Here is a 20,418-nt window from a genome sequence, read left to right on the forward strand (position 1 = left end):
AGTGGGCCCTCTTGAAATACTTGACTGTGATTGTTAAGAATGTACTGATTGTTAAGTACTAAACAGATCATCCTGGAGTACCTCATGCTATTGTATTAGTATTCTCACTTGTTATGAAAAGTAAAGATTCATCAGGGAGCAGTGGGGCACACCTATAATCCCTGTGACTCAGGAGGCTGAGGAAAAATGATTGCAAGTTTGAGACCAGTCTCAGCAATTTAGCAAGGCCCTAAGCTGTTTAGCAAGGCCCTATCTTAAAATTTAAAAGAAAAGAAAAAAAAGGGGGGCTGGGATATGACTTAGTAGTTAAGCACCCCTGGGTTCAGTCCCCAGTACCAAAAAAAAAGAGAGTAAAGATTCATTTTTATATTTATTGACATCCCACAACACTTTAAATCAAAGAAATGACATTTTGTTAGCACTGTTTATTCTGTGTGAGGCAGTAATATTTACCTTAGAAATAAAAAAAAAATTTAGGGCTGGGGTTGTGGCTCAGTGGTAGAGTGCTTGCCTAGCACGTGTGAGGCCCTAGGTTCATCCTCAGCACCACATATAAATAAATCAAATCCATTGACAATGAAAAAAAATATTTTAAAAAAAGAAATAACAATTCTAGGAATTTTTTGATCATTATTTGATATTTGGAATTAAACTTCCACTGAAACAATGCATCAAAAAGTGATAAAACTTTATATATTAATTTGCTCCAGATACCAGAACAAAATACCAGACAGAGTGGCTTAAACAGCAGAAATCTATTTTTTGATATTCTGAAGGCTCTAAGTCCAAAATCCAGGTATTAGCAGGTCCCATTCTGAAGCTTGTCCTTGGCTTGCACATGACTGTCCCCCCCAACCTGTGTCCTCCCATGGTCTGTGCAAGCCCCTGGTGTCTCTCAGTGGGTCCAAATATCCTTTTATTTTAAAGATGCCAATAAAATTGAATTCAAGCCCAGCTTAATCACCTCATTTTAACTTAATCACCTTTTTAAAGAGCCTGTCACCAATACAGTCACACAGTGAGATAGGGAGGATTAGGACTTCAGATATGAATAGAGGCAGGAAGGAGTAACATGATTTAACCCATACTCCAGAAGAATCTATTTTAACTCTTTGCTTCATTATCACTACTAATAGAGTGCTTAACATTTTATAGAACATTTCGACAAAACAGAAAACCTTATATCATTATTTTTCCATGCGTATAATAACAATTTTCTTCTTTTTGGGGGGTGGGGGGCACCGGGGATTGGACTCAGGGGCATTTGACCACTGAGCCACATCCCCAGCTCTATTTTGTATTTTATTTATAGACAGGGTCTCACGGAGTTGTTTAGCACCTTGCTTTTTTACTAAGGCTGACTTTCAACTCACCTTCCTCCTGCCTCAACCTCCCGAGCCACTGGGATTACAGGCTTGGCCACCGCACAGGCCCTAACAATTTTCATTATAAAAGTTGTATGTGTACATAAAAGAAATGTGTGAAATTAAGGCGGGGAAACTCACCCTCATTCCCATTCCCCAAGTGTAGTCACCATTAGCATTTTGGAGTATACATTTAGATTGCCTTTTTTTCTTTTTCTCTTATTTAACTGGGATGAAAATTCTTGACCAAAAATCTTTGCACACACTTTGTTTTCTTTCCTTGAGATAAATTCTTTTAAGTAGATATAACTCGTTTTTAATTGATAAAAGGCATTTTAAATTTTCCCCCTAGGGGATACTGAGGACACATCTGTTCCTATCTTTGTCTAAGAAAGAAGAATCTCTTTCCCTCTCCCTCATCCCTTCTCCCTCACACTGGCCTGATTGTCTGGAAGCCATTACTCTCTGAGGGCGAGGAAGAAGTATCTGGAAAGCATGTGTTACTGTTGGGACAATCTGATTCTTGAGGTTATAGTCTGATCTCTGGTGAAAATGCAGAAAAGTCACCATTAACCAGCCACTGTCTGCATTGTTCATAAGTTTAGGTATTCTTTAGCAGCAAATAACTTACTGAATTTTTTAATATGAGATATGTTTATTTGTTCAAAATATCTTTTATCTATAGATATTGCTGTTACTCTTGAAAATAAACACTACTTAATACATCAGAGAGCAATGAAAGGAAGTAAAGGAGCAATGAAGATAATTGTATGTTAAATGTTTTAGATTGTGTTTTTAATTCTTAAAAATATTTCTCTCTCTCTCTCTGTTTTTTAGATAACATATTTGCAATAAAATCCTGGGCCAAAAGAAAATTTGGGTTTGAAGAAAATAAAATTGATAAAACTTTTGGAATTCCAGAAGACTTTGACTACATAGACTGAAATATTTAATGGTTGTAGAGGATCTATAAACTTGTGAATATGTAAATTTTAAAATAAAATTTTCCAACTAACTACTGAATTGTCATATACCTGTAACTATCATTTTATTATTTTTAAATAAAACATGAAATGTAGAAGTTCACCATTTTTGATAGATTGAGTGTAGGCTATTAACTATATTCTCACAGTGCTCATCAGAGTAAGAATGTAAGTAAAGTCATCCGTCTCAGGTCAGATTTATAGATGTACTTTCAAAAGTCAAAACTGTGACTTTTTATTTTCATTCAAATATTAAAAACTAAAGGTGAATTTGAAGACTCTGTCATACAAATACATACATACATGTTAATGCTTAGAAATAATCTTTAAAACCTTAATGGTTGCATTACTGTTTCTTGATATTAACAATCAAAGGGATAGTCTAAAAATAAATATGTACATTTGTATATATGTTTTACTAGTTCAGCTTAGCGTTTTTGCAAGCACTTTAAAATAGATTTTTAAAGGAAAAATAAAAATTGGTAATGCCTTTTATGACATATGCCTTAATTTTTTTTACAGTCTAATCTTGATATTCTTTTAACTTGAGTGAAATACTCCATAGGTCTATAATGACCCAAATGGCATCCAAACCATTTAGTTAGTGAATTTGGCCTTTGTTTTGTAGGGAGTTCCTCTGGGCCTACTTAATCACTTCCTGGTGGTAGACAGGCACAAATTGGTCCATCTTTGTTTGCGGGTGGGGAGGGGCAGTTTATGTTGCCTTACGGTAAAAGCTCTTCTCACAGAAAAAGAGAATTTGATTTAAGAAAGAAAATAATCTACCACAAACCTTTTCTTAAAGCACTAATTGTGGAATTTCCAGTTTCTCAGATCCAGTTTGCCATGCATTAGAAATCATGCTTAGAAAGTATGTTATATTAAAAAAAAAAAAAGCCATTTATCATAATCCCTAAAAAACACTGTTGTATAAGTGTTGAGGCAACTTTTGGGAGGGCATCTTTATAGGACTAGCATGAGAATGAGTAAAACAGTGTTCATAGGTGAGGTTATATCAGAAATTATGACACTCTGCTAAGCCAATAATGTACTGGTAAATGCTTACTAACTGAGTAGGAGGACAAAAGGCTGATTTAGTATTTATTTGTATGTTGTGAATGCTCCCAGCATAGCCAATTTCAGGTTACTAATGTGATGACAGTACAGAAATGGAAAAGAAATTCAGTGTACACAATTATGTAGTATTTCTACAGTAGATATAAATAATCTCAAGAACAGGTAATAATAAAATACAGTAAAATAATTAGGGAGAGGTGAATTTTTCATCTTTATCACCTTTGTTTTTAATAAAGTTCATCATAGTTTATAAAACTTACTCTTTCATGATAGCTGTGTCTAGCAACTAGCTTGCTATTAAAATGGTTGACTAGCCTGCCCCAGCACATCACTGTTGATAATTTTTTTTTTTGAGGGGATGGAGTATGCTGGGGGTTGAAACCAGAGCCGTGTGCATGCTCTACCACTGAATTCCAGCCCCAGTCCAATGTTGTTAATCTTTAAGAACTGCTTTATGTGTTTGCTTTTGACTAAAATTAGAGATACTGATAAAGTAGTTCAGGGGGCATTGGTTCAGCCAGGCTCGAGGTAATTCTTAGTCTTGGATTGGTTTTGTTACTGATCTGAGAATTTATGTGATACAACATGGATAGACTTAGAATCATATTACAAATGATCTAGGACCAAATATGATTCAGTAAGTCATGTTATAATTGATAATCCTTATATCTTTTTCAATGAATTGTGAAGTGTGCAAGGTATTTAAAAGCTGATATCCATCTTATCCACTACTTTCATATGTAGTTATCTTTTAAATCTCAGAAATAATAATGTTCTAATTTTAAGAGAGTCTAAAAAGATTTTACAGTATCCTGGTACCTTTCATAGTTGCCCAGGGCCAGAACAAATCACTGAATTGCTCTTCCTATGGTAGAGCCAAGACCCATGCACTCCATACTGAATTGAATGAGTATGACTTTTCCTCTGATGTTTACCACATCATTAGTCTAATAGAATTATAAAGTTTTGGGCCGGTTTCAGAAATAGATGCTGTTAGTCTTAACTTTATCAAACACGATCCTCTTTAAGGGATTAGAAAAGGAAATGAGTACAATTGGCAACCCCAAAAGCAAGAACCACACTAGTAATTCTTATCTGATGATAACTGTTTCTTGAGAACATGATCAAAGTAAAAAACCTAGAAAGTATTTCTTAGGTAATATGGTATTATCGGTAAGAGCAGTTTAAATGTGACAGGGGGTGGGATTGTGTCTGAAAATTATGCATAAACTCCCTTTCAGGATATGTTTGCAGGATATTGTTTATATGCCAGGAGTAAAATGTGCTACTTTATGAAATGACACACTGCAATGAACTTATAGAAGTTGTACTTATCCCAGCCTGATTTTAAAAGAAAATTATTTGTGAGGGATAGAGATTACACAACATGGACTCTCTTCTTTCAAAATACTCATCGTTGAATCTCAGAATCCAAGGTTAATGGATTCTATGGACTGAAACTGGTGATATACCACACTGAGGACCTATCTTTTACTGTGTTTTTACAATTTTTTAGTAATGTAAAACTAACAGGAATATATATGGCAAAGACTATATATGTAATCTACAAAGCCAAAAATATTTTGCATCTGACCCTTTACAGAAGTTTACCACCCTGAAAAGTCAACTATTGATAGCCTGTGGTTTTGCTATGACCAGCAAGCTGTATTTTATTTAACCCAAACTTTATTTTATTTTTAATTTAAATTAGTTGCCAACATACTTAACCTATAAAATATCAATGAAAACAAAGATTTTCAACTTCTTTTGGATACTAAATTATTAAATAATCCTAATCCTCCTTCCATATGATAGCAGATAAGCTCAAAGTGAATAGAACTGGCTCAAGGGATCATAAGACAGACAATTCAATAGTTAGACCCCCAACATACAGTTTTCTTCTTTAAGTCACAGTTTGGTTTCAAGTTGACAGACTGATTTGTTATTAAATTTTAGTTTCAACTTTTCCAATTCAGAAAAAAAAAAACCTTGGTATTATTTTGTATTAAATTGATAAACAGCAAGAATTGATGATCGCGATGAAACATTCAAAAACAAAGAATGTTTTTCCATTTGCTCATGTCCTTTGTGTTTTTCCTATAATTTTGTTATTTTCTTCACATGGATTTTTTAAGTATTTCATCTTTTTGTCATTTTTAAAGAGTTTTTTATCTTTTGACTGGCATAATTTATGTAGCCAAAGGCTATTGATTTTGCATAGTTTCTTTCTTTGCACTGCTGGGGACTGAATCCAGGGCCTTGCGCATGCTAGGTGATTACATAACCAGTGAGCTACATCCCCAGTCCCTGGATATTAATTTTGTATCCTCCTGTTACATGAGTCCATTTTCTGTTATTATAACTGAATACCACAGACTGGGTAAAAAACAGAGGTTTACTTAGCTGAAGGTTCTAGAGGCTGGGAAGTCCAAGAGCACGGCCTCAGCATCTGGAGAGCATCTTTTTGCATGGCAGTAAGTGTGCCACCTCCAGTCTCCCTTCCTATTACAAAGCTTCTAATACCATGCTGGGGCCCCACCCTCATGTCCTCATCTTATCCTAATTACCTCCCAAAGGCCCATCTCCAAATACATGTGGATTTGAGGATTAAGTTTCCAACACGTGAATCTTTGTGGGACACATTTAAACCATAGGGCTCACTAAATTCTCTTATTTCAGTTTGTTTATAATTGTGTAAAATTTTTCAGGTGTGCTATCATGTTATTGTCAAATACAGTTCTTATCCTTCTATTTTTTTTATCTAATTGTATTAACTAATATCTCATGAAAACTGTAGTGGAGATCAAGGTCATCTTTGCCTTGTTTCTGGCTTTAGGAATGCCTTCACTATTTCAGCATTGAGTAGAATTTTATGATATGTAATTTATAATGTTAAGAAAGCATTCATCTAATTTTCTTAAGTGTTTTCATATGAAATGGTTGTTGAATTTGTCCAAGGCTTTTTCTGTGGAGCTCATCCTGTGACCTTTCTCTTTAAAATTATGAGTAAGGTAAATGATATTAACATTACTTAATGCATAACCATCCATACATTCCTGGCATAAAACCTCATTGGTAGCAGTGAATTGTTTCTTAATGTGATATTGGAGTCTACTGCTAACATTTTTAGAATTTTTGCATCAACATTCACAAGTGATAGTAGTCTATAATTTTCTGCATGTGTTATCTTTATAAATTTGGTATCAATTTATAAATTTGGTATCTTCATAAAAATTTGAAAGTTTTCCATCATTTCACATGCTCTGAAATAGCTTATATAACACAGGGACCACTTTGTCTCTAAAGATAAACTATAATTTTAAGACGACAAAAGTTTATGATTATGTATTGACCAACAGTTTTGTCTTTCTTTTAAAACTATTTTTGGACATTTTTATGTGTCAGTTCATAGATTTATTTCACTTGTTTCACATGCTATATAATATTTCTTCGCAAAAATATATTATGGTTTATTCAGCCAAGATTGTTGGACGTTTGGTTTGTTTTCAGTTTCATGTTATTTCAGACAATATTTTCAAAGAACATTTCTAAACATATCTGTTGGCACATTTGTGGAAGTTCTCAGGGTGAATTCCTTGATGAAAAGAGCCATTATTCCTGAAAAAATGATCTTCTAAAAAGAATATGAGAAACACAAGGCAGAGTTGAAGTCCATAGAAAAGAAAGGAAAGGGCAATCAATGACTTACAGAACTTCTTAAGTTGCTTTTACCATGGGAAAACCCAGTTTTTAAGTATTTTTTTTACTAAAAAGATTTGTATAAAATGAGCTGGGATCTATTATCAAAAACAGATTTGTAAGAAACATGCCTTTTGGCTGGAATCTGTTAATGAAAAAGTAAATTTGTAATGTTCACAGATCTTTAAAGATTAGCTTTCAAAAATTGAAGCTCAAATACTTTCTGAAAAACTCTAAAATATACCTACCAATGTGGAGACTGGATTTATGAGAAAGGGTGAGTTATTTTGCAAGCCTGAACTTGGAAGGTATCATGTTTCTCATAACATTTTGAAAAGTAACTATGGGAACTTTTAACTCGTTTAAATTGAACAGATGTATAATTTTTTTCTGTCCAGTTGTGGTTGTTACTGTGTATAAGTAAACGTACCCCTTACTTGCATGTGTTTCCTGTGTCGTGTGGGCTCTGGAGACCCACACCTGATTGAATGTAACTTGCTCAGTCAGTTTCCATCAGAGCAGATTTGGTTTGATTCTTGGATCAAGTGAAACATAGTTTGCCTTGAAATACCCTAATAAAATCAGTTTGTGCTACAGGGATCAAAATGACCTATTTGTTTTTAATAGATAAAAGTACATTTTTAATAATAGTACTTCCCTTAATGGATCCAGAAAAGTAGCTTGTTTTTTTGGAACAGTATCAACATTTGATATACCACAGCTTCAGGGAATAAAGTGTCTAGATATCATGATTATTTTGCATAACCATAATTGAGTATCTAGGCGGTTGCTTAAATTTTCTCATATAATAACAATATTTAGAAGCAGTGATAGCCATATTATATTGCAATGTTAACTATGTAAGATTTTAGGAGTAAGGTAGGGATGTGGGAAATAAATATATTTTGAAGGGTCAGATGGCCTTCTCCCTACTAGACAAAAGTTCCTTGAGTCTATGCTGATTTTTCATTTCTGTACATCTAAAACACCTCACACAGTATATGACATTAAAAAATTTAAACTTTGTCATTGCCAAACCTCAAATGGACACCATTGCTTATCAATGCTTTTATTTAAGTTATAATTGGCCTTATTCCAGAAGGACCATAAGGCAGCTGTTACTTTTCAGTCAGCCTTCCTCTCAGTCCCTACAACTATTTCAAACATTTGCCACTGAGACCTCAGCTACACTTTCCTTGATTTTTTCTATTAGAATTTGTTGTTTTAATTTGAGCCCCTCATGCATAGTCTGAATTTCCTAATCTCTCTACCTACAATTATATACCACATTTCCTATTCAGGCTATTCTCCATTCCTTCCCATGACCCAACTCCCTCCTGGGTGCTTGAAGACCTTGCTTCAAGTTTCTGCTTCTCCCCTCCCAGTATCTTTGCTTTTTTCTTCTGTTGCCTGATCTTTCTTAACACATCTCCGCAGTGTTTCAAGAAACGATGTTACCGGATAGAAAAAAGTATCTTTTCTCCCCTTTATGTCCTGATACCTTAGGGATAAGCTTGTTATTCAGGTCATTCCTCATACATGTTATTCATATTCATTCATGTACCTGTTCTCCCTCATTTTGACATTAATTTACTATCTCATATTTGCCAGACAATGTATTGGATGTTGATGATACAAAGACAAATCATCTCTCTGATCCTGGTCTCAAAGAACTCACAGTCAAGAGCTGAGGGAGACTCATAAACAGGTAATTATAAAATGATGTATGGCAGCACGGAAGAGTAACATAAACCACCCCAAACTCACCAGCTTAAACCCATACTTTTCAGGTTTTAGATCCGCACATACAAAGTTTACTCTGAATTTTATCTGGAATGTCCCCCAAAGGTACCAGTCTTTGTGTCAAAGTCCTGGTTCTTAATGCAACTGTGTTCGGAAGTGGGGATTTGGGGAAGGGATTAGATCATGAGGGCTTTAATTTCATCAGTGGATTAATTCATTGATGTACTTATAATTCATTGGACTATTGAGAAATGGTAGAAACTAGGAGGTGGGGCCTAGCTAGAGGAAGGCGGTCATTGGGAGCATGCCCTGGGAAGGTTTATCTTGTCCCTGGAACCCAACCCTTCTCTCTCTCTCTCTCTTCTCTCTCTCTCTCTCCTTTGCCGCTCTCCCTCTCTCTCTCTCTCTCTCCTTCCTGGCTGCCATGCCCTTTTGCCAAGATGTTCTGCCTTACCTCAGGCCCAGAGTAATGGAGCCAGCTGACCATGGACTGAAACCTCTGAAACTGTGAGCCAAAAGAAATCTTCCTTCAAATTGATTTTTTTTCTAGGTATTTTGTCACAGTGATGAGACACAGTGAGTCCATGTCTGAAATTTGTTGTCCCTATTCTGAACCCCAGTGCTTGATATTTATTTAGTAAAAACCATACTCTTTTTTAAATAAGTATAATCATTTTAAATAGTAAAAGACTTGACCAGTTATTGCTGTTCAAATTTTCTACTGAGACATGTCACCTTTTGATAAATAAATGGGGGAAATAAGAATATAATTGCTTGTCTATTCGCAAGAAAAAATAAAAGAAACAGAAGAAAATTACTGGGTTTTTATAAGAGGAGAAGGGATTTTTTTTTCTTTTGTCTATATATTACTTGTTCGAAAAAAAAAAAAAAAAACCTAAGTTATAATGAAGAAATTCTAGAGTTTCTTTCCCAGTTTCCTCTTCTCTGCAACATCTAACATATCAAGTTAGTCACATCTCTTTGTTAAAGAGTCAATAGCATGTGGGTGTTGCTTATCCGGGCCCTTTGCCAGGCATGCCCTCTATGGAACCCCACGTTCAACTCAAATCCTGCATCCTCTGTGAGGCCTTTTGCGCTAATGCCAGCTCATGATGACCTCCCTCAGGCTGTTGCTCTGAACTAGATAATTGAAGGTATGTCAGTCTTTTGGGCCTGGTGGAACATGCCTGTAAACTCAGCTACTTAGGAGGCTGAGGCAAGAGGATTGCAAGTTCAAGGCCAGCCTCAGCAACTTAGTGAGACCCTATCTCAAAGGGAAAAAAAAAAAAAAAAGGCAGCCAGGCATGTACTCGGGAGGCTAAGGCAAGAGGATCTTAAGTTCAAGGCCATCCTCAGCAACCAAGCGAGACCCTAAGCAACTTAGGAGGTCCTATCTGAAAATAAAAAATAAAAAGGTCTGGGGGCGAGGCTCAGTGTTAAGCACCCCTGGGTTGAATCCCCAGTACCAGAACTGGTCATCTGCAGCTTTGTTCATGTTTGAATGTCTTCTTATATCCACTAGATTATCTAACACCTTCCCCCTTGCATCTTCCACATGGAAGACACTCTTTCTTGAGTTGTTAAATCTAATCCATTTGCCAAAGGGGGTAATTGCTGACTTAATGAATGCTATTAAAGAGGAAACTAAATGATAAGCTGGAAATGTTCCCCAAATCCCTGGAATAAGTGGATTTGGAGTAAATCAGGCTTGGGTGCAAGTCCTGGCTCATACTATATGAATTTAGGCAAGTTGCTCTACATCCTAAGTCTTTGTGTCCTTTTTCTTAAATGCAGATAAAGCAATTTGACTTCACAGATGGTGAGGTTGTTTGGAGAATTAAGTAAAATAATGTGGACATGGCACTTGGCAGAGTTATGTGCTCAACAGAGGATAGTAATATTCTGAACATACAGAGAGTTCTTAGCAGAAGAAAAAAATCCTCCTCAGAGCAAAAACAGTTGGCAGAGGTGATGGTCACAGATGTGCTGGCCTGTGGGGCTGGATGCCATCAGATCTCCCTCTCACGCTGGGATCCTTACGATGGCTGCTGAAGGACCCTACTACTCCTGGTCACCCCTTCCCCCACCCCCCAACCAGCCTCAACACTCCTTCACCTTGAAATTCAGGGCAAGGAAAAAAGTCATAGAACTCCCAACTTAGAAGCTGGGAAGCATTTTCTGATTAAAAGGGGGAGGCGAAAAAAAGCATTGTTATACATGCTGGTTATCTTTGGTGAAATTACTTATGGGCAAATGGGCTTCTTTGGCCATATCTGGAAATCTAAACCACCACATCTAAAATTGTTTCTATGGGAAACTATGTTCTAAGTTCCTAACTACTGACTTATAAATGAACTATTGGAATGCATCTTGTTTGGGGACAGTCTGTAGGTCAACATTCATGACTCATCATCAGTGAAAAAGGAAATGACATTTATTCTGCCAGTACTGAAACACTGCATATGTATTTCTTTGAGGATGCCAAAGATCTAAAAGTTACTTAAAGTAGCAGCCACATAAGTCCATCAGATCAAACTGAAGTTTTGAATTTATTATGTTTTAGCTATTAACACCAGCAACTAAGAGGTGCTTGTTAGGTGTCCTTTAGACATTTTTAGAATTTAATATTTTTAAGAAAGGCAGAGTCCTTTGTAACATTCCCCATGTGGTTATATAACTGCTGAGCTAAAGCAATGTCCTCCCTCCCCCTATCCCTTCTCGGAGGCTTCTCTGCCCATGTATGGTAACTGTTCTACAACAGTTCTTGATACTGAAGTGAGCAAGGAGAACCCTTATTCAGATCCCAGTTTGAAAATTAAACAACCCAGAGGCTAAGATAAAGAATCTTCTGTGTGGGCTAGGGACGCAGCTCAGTGGATGGCCCTGGGTTTGGTCCCTAGCACCATGAGAAAAGAGAATTCCTGTGTGTAAAATATTATAGTGTATAGATACTATACACTTCAACAAAATTGGATTTGAAACAAAATCACTCAGAGAGAAAATTATATGAATATAAGTTATCTGAATGAAGTTGATGTCCTAACTAAAATCCAATCGGTAGCCCTGTTTTAAATCCCTCCTGTCTTAAGTCCCAAGAAAGCATTTTTCCATCATTTCCATTTTGTGTGAGTACCACAGAGAGCAAAAAGTCACTCTTCTTTTTCTTGTATCCTTGTGTAAGTGGACAAAAGCAACTTCCACAGACTCTTCGCTATTTATTTTAGGTTTATACTTAGCTCCTGAGTTACTCACCCTCTTAAAATTAGTTTCTCTAAAAGGGAGAAGATAAAAAGCAGAACTCGGCAAGCATGAAATCTGTTTCCACCCCATGCCAAAGCCAGTTCTCAAGAAGGGTTGATGTAAACATTTAATATATCACAATAAAGCATAAGAAGAAATCTCACCCAGATTGTCTGCCTTACTCTAAGGGGTAGCGGTAACTTTCTAAGAACTATGGCTATTGAGCAAATGGAATCTTTTTTTTTCCCCTACAAAAGAAACTCAGAACTCCAGAAATCTCCAGTTATGAATTACATCATTCACAAAAATGAATGACAAGGTCTGAGTCTTACAAATAATCTTGGTACAGAAACAAATGGAAAATGGTAGTTACATATCAATAAGTGTTGAAATAAAGATTTGCAGAGGATGCTAGGGGATCCAGGAGGAAGACAGTAACTGTCCTGGGGCATATCAAACTGCCTTGCAGAGCAGATTGATGATCAGGGTTGAGTCTCAGAGGCAATGTGTTCACAAAACATTGTATTATATCCCACAAATATATACAATTATTTATCTACTTAAATTTTTTGAAAAGGTAAGGTGTTTTCCTGGAGCAGGGCCAACAAACATAGGAAGGGTCAGAGATTCCTGAAGGTCACCTGAGGACCCTCTCAGTTTCCCTAACTCTCAGGAAGTTAAGTGCAGGGTGAATGTTGGTACTTGAATTCATTTGTTCATTCAGTGAATATTTCATGAGCACTTAGTAGTTGCTGAAGTTTCAGAGATGATCAAACTCTCATGAAGATTATGGCCTACTTTAGAAGACATTGAACAAAAACCATAATAATAGGAATAAGTACCATGATAGGAAATGCAGGGTGCTAGAAGAGTTTAAAGGAGGGTCTTTTGGATTGGAGTGAGAATAGGAGGAATTTCAGGGAAGAAAATGACATTAAAACTGAAACCTAATGCTATTAAGCAAAGAGAACAGCAATTATGAAAATTTCCCGTGGAAAAAAATCTGACTTTGAAAGGAGTGAAAAGTCAGACAGAACCCCTTATCCAAGGAAGGAGGTAGGATGTAGACAGGACCAGGAAAGGAGATCCTTTAGAACCTGTAGGAACTGTCACATGTTTTGAATTTATGGTAAGAGAAACCCACTGTATAGTTTAAGCAAAAGTTTAACATGATCAGAACTGTATTTTTTTAAAAAATCACTGTCATACAGAATAATGGTCACTATACTTTAAATCATGTATTTTTATCAATAAAACATTTAAAACCTATAAGCTAATATAGTTATGCTTATTATTACCCAATATATATTAAACTTTTAAAAAATACACTTTAGGGCTGAGGTTGTGGCTTAGTGATAGAGCACTTGCCTAGCATATGTGAGGCACTAGGTTCAATTCTCCGCACCACATATAAATAAATAAATAAATAATAAAGGTCCATTGACAATTTAAAAATATTTTTAAAAAATACAATTTAGAGGATGAGATAAATATAAGTCCTGTGGTTTCCTCCACATCCCATCAGCTCATTTTCTGCACTCCATGGTTGTAGGTTCCATCTGGGAGGCATGTTAGCTAGCTTTCTGTCACTATAACAAACACCAGAAATGATCAACCTATGAAGAGAAAAAAGTTATTTGGGCTAACCGTTGGAGATGTTAGTCTATGCTCACTTGTTTTGAGGCCCCGGGGGAGGCAGCATATCATGGCCTTAAAAAGCAGGCCATAGCAGAGCAAAACCACTTCTATCATGGCCTGGAACAAAGAAGAAAGAGGAAGGGACCAGGATGCACAGTCCCCTGCAAAGGCCCTAGTGACCTAACTTCCTCCCACCAGGCCCCGCCTCTCAAGATCCCACCACACCCCAAAAGCCCCATCTTGGGGACCAAGCCTTTAGCACATGGGCCTAGGGGGACATTCCAGATCCAAACTATACCAGGAGGTTCCTGGTGAGTGTGGATGGGGAACCAAACTGGGAATGGAGAGGACTAGTTATATTTACTCTTATAATCCAGGTAAGAAGTGATTAGAACTTGGAGTTGGTCAAGGAAGGAAAGAGAAGGAAAGAGGCGGAGATTTAAAACCTTTTCCAGATTGAATGGTGAAGATGTCATGATTGGTTGGACGGACTGGAGGTGGAGCTGGCTGGTAAGGAAGAAAACCATGTTCAAGGCATTGAATTATGGCTTGAGCAACTTCTCCACTGATGGTATCAACTTACCCTTTTAATGCAGTTGAGTAAAAGTCTGCTATTTAAATTTTAGAGGAAAAATAAGAAAGGAAAAACAGTCATTTTTGAAATGTTATGGATCTCTTTATTGTATTTGTTTATTTTTGTGATGGAGATTACCTCTAACCCTCAAGTTTTCTGTTTTAGTCTTTTATCTCTTGCCTGGGGACTCTAAGGGTAAGAAATTCCCATAAAGGAATGGGGATGTGATAGAGGCTTGTCAAAACATGTGTGAGGCCCTAGGTTCAATCCCTCAGCACTGTTAAGACGGAAGGAAGGAAGGAAGGAAGGAAGGAAGGAAGGAAGGAAGGGAGGGAGGGAGGGAGAAAGGAAAAGGGAAAAAAGAAATTTCTATAGGAAGCCACACTCTCTAAGTCCCCAAGTCTCTCTCTGTCTCTCTCTCTCTCTGTCTCTGTCTCTCTCTCTGTCTCTCTCTCTCTCTCTGTCACCCCCACCCTCCCTTTCTCTGCTACTGAACACATTCTAGGTTGTAAAAATCATTGGAACACTTTCACAACTGGATTGTGATAGATATATAAAATCATGACTCTTCCTTTTCCCACTAATTCATTTGATGATTCTTTTCCCTGTAGGTTTTCAGAACCACTTGAGTTTATATTTCAGGATATTATACTGAAAGTTATGTTATTCACGGATTTCTGCAAAAAAATTTTTTTTAAAAAAAGGACTATGGTATTCTAACATGTGGATGGCTGGCAGGCATCATTTACACTTTTCCAAAGAACTACCTGGGAGTCCCTTATTAAGTGAGCCCTTGGCTCAGTGTTTATCTGTAGGTAAATGTCAGTGGCAATTACAATTTAAAGATTCTTTTTTAAAAATGCTACCATTTACATGATTATGAGGATCTGAAAAAATAATGGATAAAAAACTTTCTGTAAACTAGGTTCACATATGAATGTACATTAATATCTAAACTAGGTTCACATGAATGTACATTAATATCTTTAAAAATAAAATTATTTTTAGTGCTGTCATGATAAGACATATATAAATTGAATAAATCAATAGATGAAATGCAAGAAATTGTCACAGCTACAGTCCTGTGCCATATTTAAATCTACTAGAATGATTTTGAGTTTGGAATACTATTCAAGGTATAAGCAGGATGAGTCTCTAAGGTACTTACTGAATAAAAGTAAGTAGATGTTTGTAATTATTTTCGCTTTCCCTTTTGATCATAAAAATTAGTAAACAATTCAGTGGTCCCAGAATATAGGAGAAATATTATCTGTAAACTTAGAAACGGCTTGCTAATTTTCTCCAGAAAGGAGTTTTAGTAACTCTTAAGCTAATTTGAGAAAAACTCAACTTGTTTACACTTATAAGTTTCTATAACAGCAATTATGGGTACCTCAGAGGTAGAACACTTGCCTAGTATGTGAGAAGCACTAAATTCAATCCCTAGTATTCAAAAAAAAAAAAAAAAAAAAAAAAGGAGGAGGAGGAGGAGGAAGAAGAGGAGAGAAGAAAGAAAGAAAGAACAGAAGGAAGGAAGGAAGAAAGGAAAGAAGGAAGGAAAAGACAAGACAATGACTTTGGTGAGAGAACGGTTTTCTAAAAATCATCTGTAACTTTATCACATTCATTGTTTATATTCAAAGACTGCTGCTTAAAACTTGACCTAAATTTACAGTTGAAGTCCTCTTTATCTTTCTTTTGAGATGTGGTCTTATGCTCATTGTTTTAGCTCTAGAAAATAGAAATCCTAGTTCTTGTTTTCAAAGACCTAAGCTCTAGACAAAGTAGTGGATTCCTGATTATAGGTAAACTGTTGGTTTGCATGTAGCTAAGGGGAAGCCAGTTGCAGTGACACACACCTGTAACCCCAGTTACTTGGCAGGAGGCTGAAGCAGGCAGGCCATCTTGGGCAACTGAGAGAGATCCCGTTTCAAAACAAAAAATAAGGATATAGTTTGGTGGTAGAGCACTCCTGGGTTCAGTCCACTATGCTGCAATAAATAAATGTAAGGTGGAAAGGAATAATGGGCATAGTCAAAAGATCTCAGCTGGAAACTTGAAGGGAAGATTTACCTACAATAGAAAGAAATTTCTCTAGTCTGGGAGAAAGAGGAAAGAAAAGGAACTTGGGGACTGTCCTGAGTGGAGGGTACCTGCTGGGCACTCTTTTTAGACCCCCTACTAAGGAGAAAGCAAGACCCCAGAGAGAAATGGCTAGGAGTTATGCCTGGACAGCTGAAACTGAGTGGTATGTAGATGTGCAAGGATTCCCACGTCCCAGTCATGGCCCGCAAGCCGCTGAGAGATACTTGGCCACGGCAGCCATCTTTTCAGCTGGTAACTTCCATGAGCAGAGGCCTGGACACACAAGTCTTCGGTATTAGGCAAGACCCCTGAGCTACAGCACAATCTTGGGAAATGGGGAGGGAAGACCTTCAAAAAGGATGGGGGCTAATTTTCCCATCTTGTTGGATGGGAACTTGAAATGAAAAATAATTTGATATAGATAATAAAGTTATATGTCTTGCAAAAATAGGTCTGTAACCAGGCTTGGTGGTATGTATCTGTAATCCTAGTGACTCAGGAGGCTGAGACAGGGGGATCTCAAGCTCAAGGCCAGCCTCAGCAAGTTAGTAAGGTCCTAAGCAACTTAGTGAGACCCTGTCTCAAAATAAGAAATAAAAAGGCCTAGGGATATGGGTCAGTGGTTAAATGCCCCCAGGTTCAATCCCCAGTACCAAAAGAGAGAGAGAGAGAGAGAGAGAAGAGGAGGAGAGAGAGAGAGAGAGAGAGAGAGAGAGAGAGAGAGAGAGAGAGAGAAAGTCTGTGGACTGACATTTGTAACCCCTATATAGGGCAGACTTTCTTCAAATAAAATGCAGGGGGGGAAGCTTCAGTTTATGTGTCCAGGCAATTCTACACATTTTGGAATAATGGAGTATGCTTGAATGAGAGTTAGCCATGTTAGCACTCCAAAATGAAAAGATACAGAAAGGATTCTCAGTGCAAAGTCAGAGTCACTAAAACAGTCAGCTGAGATGGGATTTAGAAGTTGATAGATAATTTTAATGTTTTTTTTCTTTTCCTTTTTCCAGTGCTGAGTATCAAACCCAGGGCCTCATGCATATCAGGCACATGCTCTACCACTGACCTCCACTCCCAGCCCTAGGATTAGAAATTTTTGAGACCCCAAAGAGATTTTGGGCTTTGGAGGCAGCTTCTCCAATGAAGCTCTATTTCGTTTCTACTTTTGCAAGACACTATTGAAGGGAATGGGGACCTGTAGCTCCAGAGAAACACTGGGAGGTAAAGCCATTCCTGTGAGCCCCCTCTGTGACAAACCGGAGTGCCAGGGAGGTGCTGTTGAGCAAATGAAAGCAGCCAGGAGGCAGACCTGACTCCCTTACCCAGGTTTGCCACGTGGAAAAGCACCAGAGTAGCCAACTGGGACTGTAGAATTGTGTTTGGTATAGAAACAACCTGCCAGCTCCTTGGGGAAAATGGGACTCAGGGTGTGAAGACAGCCAGGCATGGTGGCACACGCCTGCAATCCCAGTGATATGGGAGGCCGAGGCAGGAGGATTGAGAGTTCAAAGCCAGCTTCAGCAAAAGCAAGGTGCTAAGCAACTCAGTGAGACCCTGTCTCTAAATAAAATACAAAATAGGGCTGGGGATGTGGCTCAGTGATCCAGTACACTCATCTTAATCCCCAGTACCCTCCTCCCCCAAAAAAGATGTAAAGACAGAAAAAATAGCAGTAGCAGGAGATGGAGATGAGCCCAGGAGAGGTGTCAGAGGAGAAATGAAAGGGGAATGAAAGGGAGGAAGAGGAGAAAGCATTACCACCCCTGGGGATTTCTGGTGGGAGGGGAACTGAAAACCACAGAAATAGAAAGAGGAACTTGGGGACCAGAACGCTGTATTTCCCAGGGTGCTCCCCAACTCCTCTCATCCTAAAGAAGCAAGCGTATTAGGGAAAGATGCAAAGGAAATATCCCATTTGCATCTTAGACCCACTTTCAAGACTGGATAAAATGCCTTCTCTTTAATAAAGTATTACCTAGGTTGAAATAGTAGGACTGATATTCCCAGAGGGGAATGTGGTCGGTTTACAGTCAGGAAAGAAATGAAACTCCCATCCAACTTTGATGCTAATACTTGAAAAGGAAGGTGGGGGGAAATTACGAACTGTCGCCTTTTATGTGGTGTTCAAGAGGGCGGGAAGAAGGGTGGGAAAGTAGGAGGAAAGCAACATCTAATCGAGTCTTCCAAGAAGTTATTTTATCAAGCGTTTAATCAATTCTTGCTCAAGGCAAATCATAAAAATAAATTGTGCATCTCTACCTGCAGCAGGCAGCTTGCAAACTGCAGGTGCAATTTGAAGAAAGTTGCTGTCAAGTTCCCAGCTGCTATTCAAAAGATATTTACTAAGAGTTCAACTGAAGCTATGAGTCTTGCACAGTTTTGAGAACCAGACATAGATTACCACATTAAAATATCTAGAATGAGCCAGCATGAAAACTGTCACCAGATGAGACCCAGCACTTTTAAAACAATGTTTTAAATTGTGATTAAATATGCATAACTTACAAGTTATCATTCAACCATTTTTAAGAGCATGGTTCAGCGGCATCAGGTACATTCACACTGTTGGGCAGCCACTGCCACCATCCAAGCTTCAGAACTTTCTTCATCTTCTAAGACTGAAACTCTAGTACCTGTTAACAGTAGCTCCCCATCTCTCTCTCCCAGCCCCTGCCAGTCACCCCTCTACTTCCTGTCTACTTTCTGTTTCTGTGAATTGACTACATACCTCAAAAATGGAATCACACAGTATTTGTTCTTTTGAAATTGGTTTAATTTAGCATAACATTCACCCATGCTGTGGCATGTGTCAGAATTTCCTTTTCAAGGTTGAATGAGCCTGTACTTTTTAAAGGAGAAGGCGTGATATAAAAATTTTTTTTCTTTAAAAAAAAATTGTATATCCATGTCGCTTTTGACAAACTGCTATAGCAGTGAGTAGATTTTTCTAGCATTCGTTAGGTTACAAAATGAGACTGGAACTGGACAGGTTAGTATTATGCAAGTTTCTCTTATATGGTAGGATGGATTGTTTTGTTTGTTTTGTTTGCAGTGAGGTCTCCCTAAATTGCCCTGAACTCCTGGGCTCAAGTAAGCCTCCTGCCTCAGTCTCCCAATTAGCTGGCATTACTGGTGTATGCCACTACATCTGGCTGGGACAGATTCTTTTGATCTCACCATCAGGAGACTAAATCCAGACATTTTTCTCCTTTAGTGAATGAGATGAGCATTATTGTCTTGTCCCACCAGTCTAACTGTTATACCGCTCCCCAACCTTGAATGAAATTCTCTGTAGAGGTAGCAAAGAAGACAATATGTCACGTCTCAGCCTTTTGGTTAAGATCAAGTATAATGTCTGTTCTTATCATTTTAATATTTGATATGTCCTCTATTTGAAGACAATACATTAAATGGATTTTTGGTCATAGGAGATGAAATAGGAGTTTGCTTCATTAGCTCCACAACATTGCAATACCTCTAGGAAAGGTGCACCCTACTGGGGGCGTGGGGGGAGAATGCACTGACCATCCAGTGCATGCCTATTAACTCCGTATCTGACTTCAAGTCAGAAGTCTATCTTCTAGGGCTCAGTGGTGCAGCACTTACCTAGCATGCGCAAGGCCCTGGGTTCCATGTCCAGCAACACACACACACACACACACACACACACACACACACACACACACCCTATTTTCTAACAGTTTCCATTTCTGCTTTTAACGGTCCTTTGCTTTTGCTGGAAAACTAAGGATATTACCAAAGTCTTAGAAAAACAGGTGGGTTAATATGTTTTGGGTGCTGTGAAATATGAATTTTCCTAAAAGTGACATTATTTAGCAATTGGAAATGTGTTATCTCTAGTTTTTTTTTAATGGATTTTTTTAATGTTTTTTTTTAGTTGTTGATGGACCTTTATTTTATTTATTTATGTGCAGTGCTGAGGATAAAACCGAATGTCTCACACATGCTAGGCAAGTGCTCTACCACTGAGCTACAACCCCAGCCCAATGGGTAT

At 37.7% G+C, this 20,418-nt stretch overlaps 1 protein-coding gene and 1 pseudogene across 1 annotated transcript in view; both read left to right on the forward strand.

Moving 5' to 3' along the window:
* The window catches only part of Mnd1 (meiotic nuclear divisions 1), a 62,895-nt gene extending 60,527 nt beyond the window's left edge, over window positions 1-2,368 (forward strand). Inside the window, exon 8 of the mRNA XM_047567015.1 lies at window positions 2,202-2,368. Within this exon, the coding sequence (XP_047422971.1) occupies window positions 2,202-2,308 (107 nt within the window). The 3' untranslated portion in view covers window positions 2,309-2,368. The remainder of the gene's footprint in view (window positions 1-2,201) is intronic.
* A 17,351-nt stretch (window positions 2,369-19,719) lies between these two features.
* On the forward strand, window positions 19,720-19,899 carry LOC124995130 (uncharacterized; annotated as a pseudogene).
* Window positions 19,900-20,418: the final 519 nt, after the last annotated feature.

Source organism: Sciurus carolinensis, chromosome 10 (assembly GCF_902686445.1).
Source record: "Sciurus carolinensis chromosome 10, mSciCar1.2, whole genome shotgun sequence".
NCBI lineage: Eukaryota > Metazoa > Chordata > Mammalia > Rodentia > Sciuridae > Sciurus > Sciurus carolinensis.